Below are 1,598 nucleotides of genomic sequence, written 5' to 3'. Positions count from 1 at the left end.
CGATGCGCCGCTAATGCCGCATTGAGCAGTGCCGAATCATGGCTGGAGCTATTGTCACCGGTGTCTTGAGACGTAGCATCTCGATAGCTGGTGTTGGCACCGATCGTGTACTATTACGAAGGCGCCGCCATTGGTACACGGTGCTATCGATCTTCTCCGTGCAAAGCCGTGGTCCGTCGCACGTGGACTCAGATGCACGCGGCGGTTTCGCCGTTTCCTCCGGCTCTCCTCGTGACATGCACGGGTATACAAACCTCAAGTGAGAGGACCAATCACAACCAGCTGTTGTCGGCATGCCCAGATGCGACCAACGGTTTGAGATCGCTAGACACGACGCGACACCAGATTTGCATTCTCGCCGTCATGCGCCCATCGTATCACGAAGTCAAGTCGCCGGTCGTGCTCAGCGCGGATGCGCCGACGCTGCACCCGTCCGAGACGGCGTCGTGGCCAGCCCACGTGACGCTGTCGTGGCTGAGCCAGCTGTTGCGCCGCGGCGCCAAGACGCCGCTCCAAGAAGACGACGTGTGGTCTGTTCGACGCGCCGACTCGGCCGCAGCGCTTGCTGCCCGCTTCCAACAGCAGTGGCGCGCCGAGCGCCAAACGCTACAGCCGTCCTTTGGCCGAGCGCTCTTGCGCACGCTGCGCTGGGAGTCCATCTCGGCCGTAAGTCTCTACTTTGCCTCGACGTTTCTCTCGTTGCTGCAGCCGATCCTAATCAAGTCGATTCTACAAGTCCTCACGGGCGAGTCGTCGGTCGTTGGTATTGCGTCGGGCTACGTGCTCGCCGTCCTGCTCACACTCGTGACGCTTCTCTCGGTCACCGCGATCGACTATGGTCAGTCGTGGATGACGTCGATTGGTGCGAACGCGCGGTCGATCGGAATGGACGCCATCTTTACACACAGCCTCGCACAATCATCAGCGCGGGTTGCTTCGTCGGGCGACGTCGTCACGCTCGCGTCCGTCGACGCCGAGCGCCTCTACCTCGGGTACCTTTTTGTCGCGTGGACGCTGACCGTGCCAACGGCGCTCGTCTGCATCTTTGTGCTGCTCGGTATCGAGCTTGGTGCGTGGCCAGCCCTCGCCGGCGGCGTCGCGATGTTTGGCATGCTCTACCTCGGGTACGCGTCGGCGACGTCGGTCGGTCATGTCCGCGCGCGCCTCCTCTCAACGCAAGCACAGCGTCTCAAGCTCACCAACGAGGCGCTGGCCGGTGCCCGCGCGCTCAAACTCAACAACTGGGAGCGCCATCTCGAGGACGAGATCACCCGCACGCGCACGTTGGAGCTGACGTACTTGCAGACGTACCAGAACCGCCGCATCCTCAACATGGTCGTACTCTCCGTCGCGCCCATCTTATCGCTCGCGCTCTGTCTTGGCATCTACGTGGCCCAAGGCGACACGCTGGATGCGGCAAAAGCGTTCGTGGCGCTTGCCTATATCAACAACGCGCGCCACCCGTGCACGGTGTTTGCAAATGCCGTCGTCTCGGTCGCCGAGGCCAAGGTGTCGGCGAAGCGTATTGGCGACTTTTTGCTCCAAGATGAGCTCCCGTCACTCGTGCCACTGACAACACATACGCCACCAGTTTGCAC

The 1,598-nt window shown here is 61.8% G+C and overlaps 2 protein-coding genes across 2 annotated transcripts in view; both read left to right on the top strand.

The window, feature by feature from the left end:
- SDRG_10027 (hypothetical protein) overlaps positions 1-279 on the top strand; it is a 2,395-nt gene extending 2,116 nt beyond the window's left edge. The window contains exon 2 of the mRNA XM_008615998.1: positions 30-279. Coding sequence (XP_008614220.1) covers positions 30-69 — 40 coding nt within the window. The 3' untranslated portion in view covers positions 70-279. The remainder of the gene's footprint in view (positions 1-29) is intronic.
- Positions 280-314: 35 nt separating this feature from the next.
- The window catches only part of SDRG_10026 (hypothetical protein), a gene marked incomplete at its 3' end in the record, with an annotated part of 4,153 nt that continues 2,869 nt past the window's right edge, over positions 315-1,598 (top strand). The window contains exon 1 of the mRNA XM_008615997.1: positions 315-1,590. Coding sequence (XP_008614219.1) covers positions 364-1,590 — 1,227 coding nt within the window. The 5' untranslated portion in view covers positions 315-363. The remainder of the gene's footprint in view (positions 1,591-1,598) is intronic.

The sequence above is a fragment of the Saprolegnia diclina genome, assembly GCF_000281045.1.
Source record: "Saprolegnia diclina VS20 unplaced genomic scaffold supercont1.33, whole genome shotgun sequence".
Lineage (NCBI taxonomy): Eukaryota > Oomycota > Saprolegniomycetes > Saprolegniales > Saprolegniaceae > Saprolegnia > Saprolegnia diclina.
Note: the sequence above shows the minus strand (reverse complement) of the source record. Positions and strands in the feature narration are given on the sequence as shown.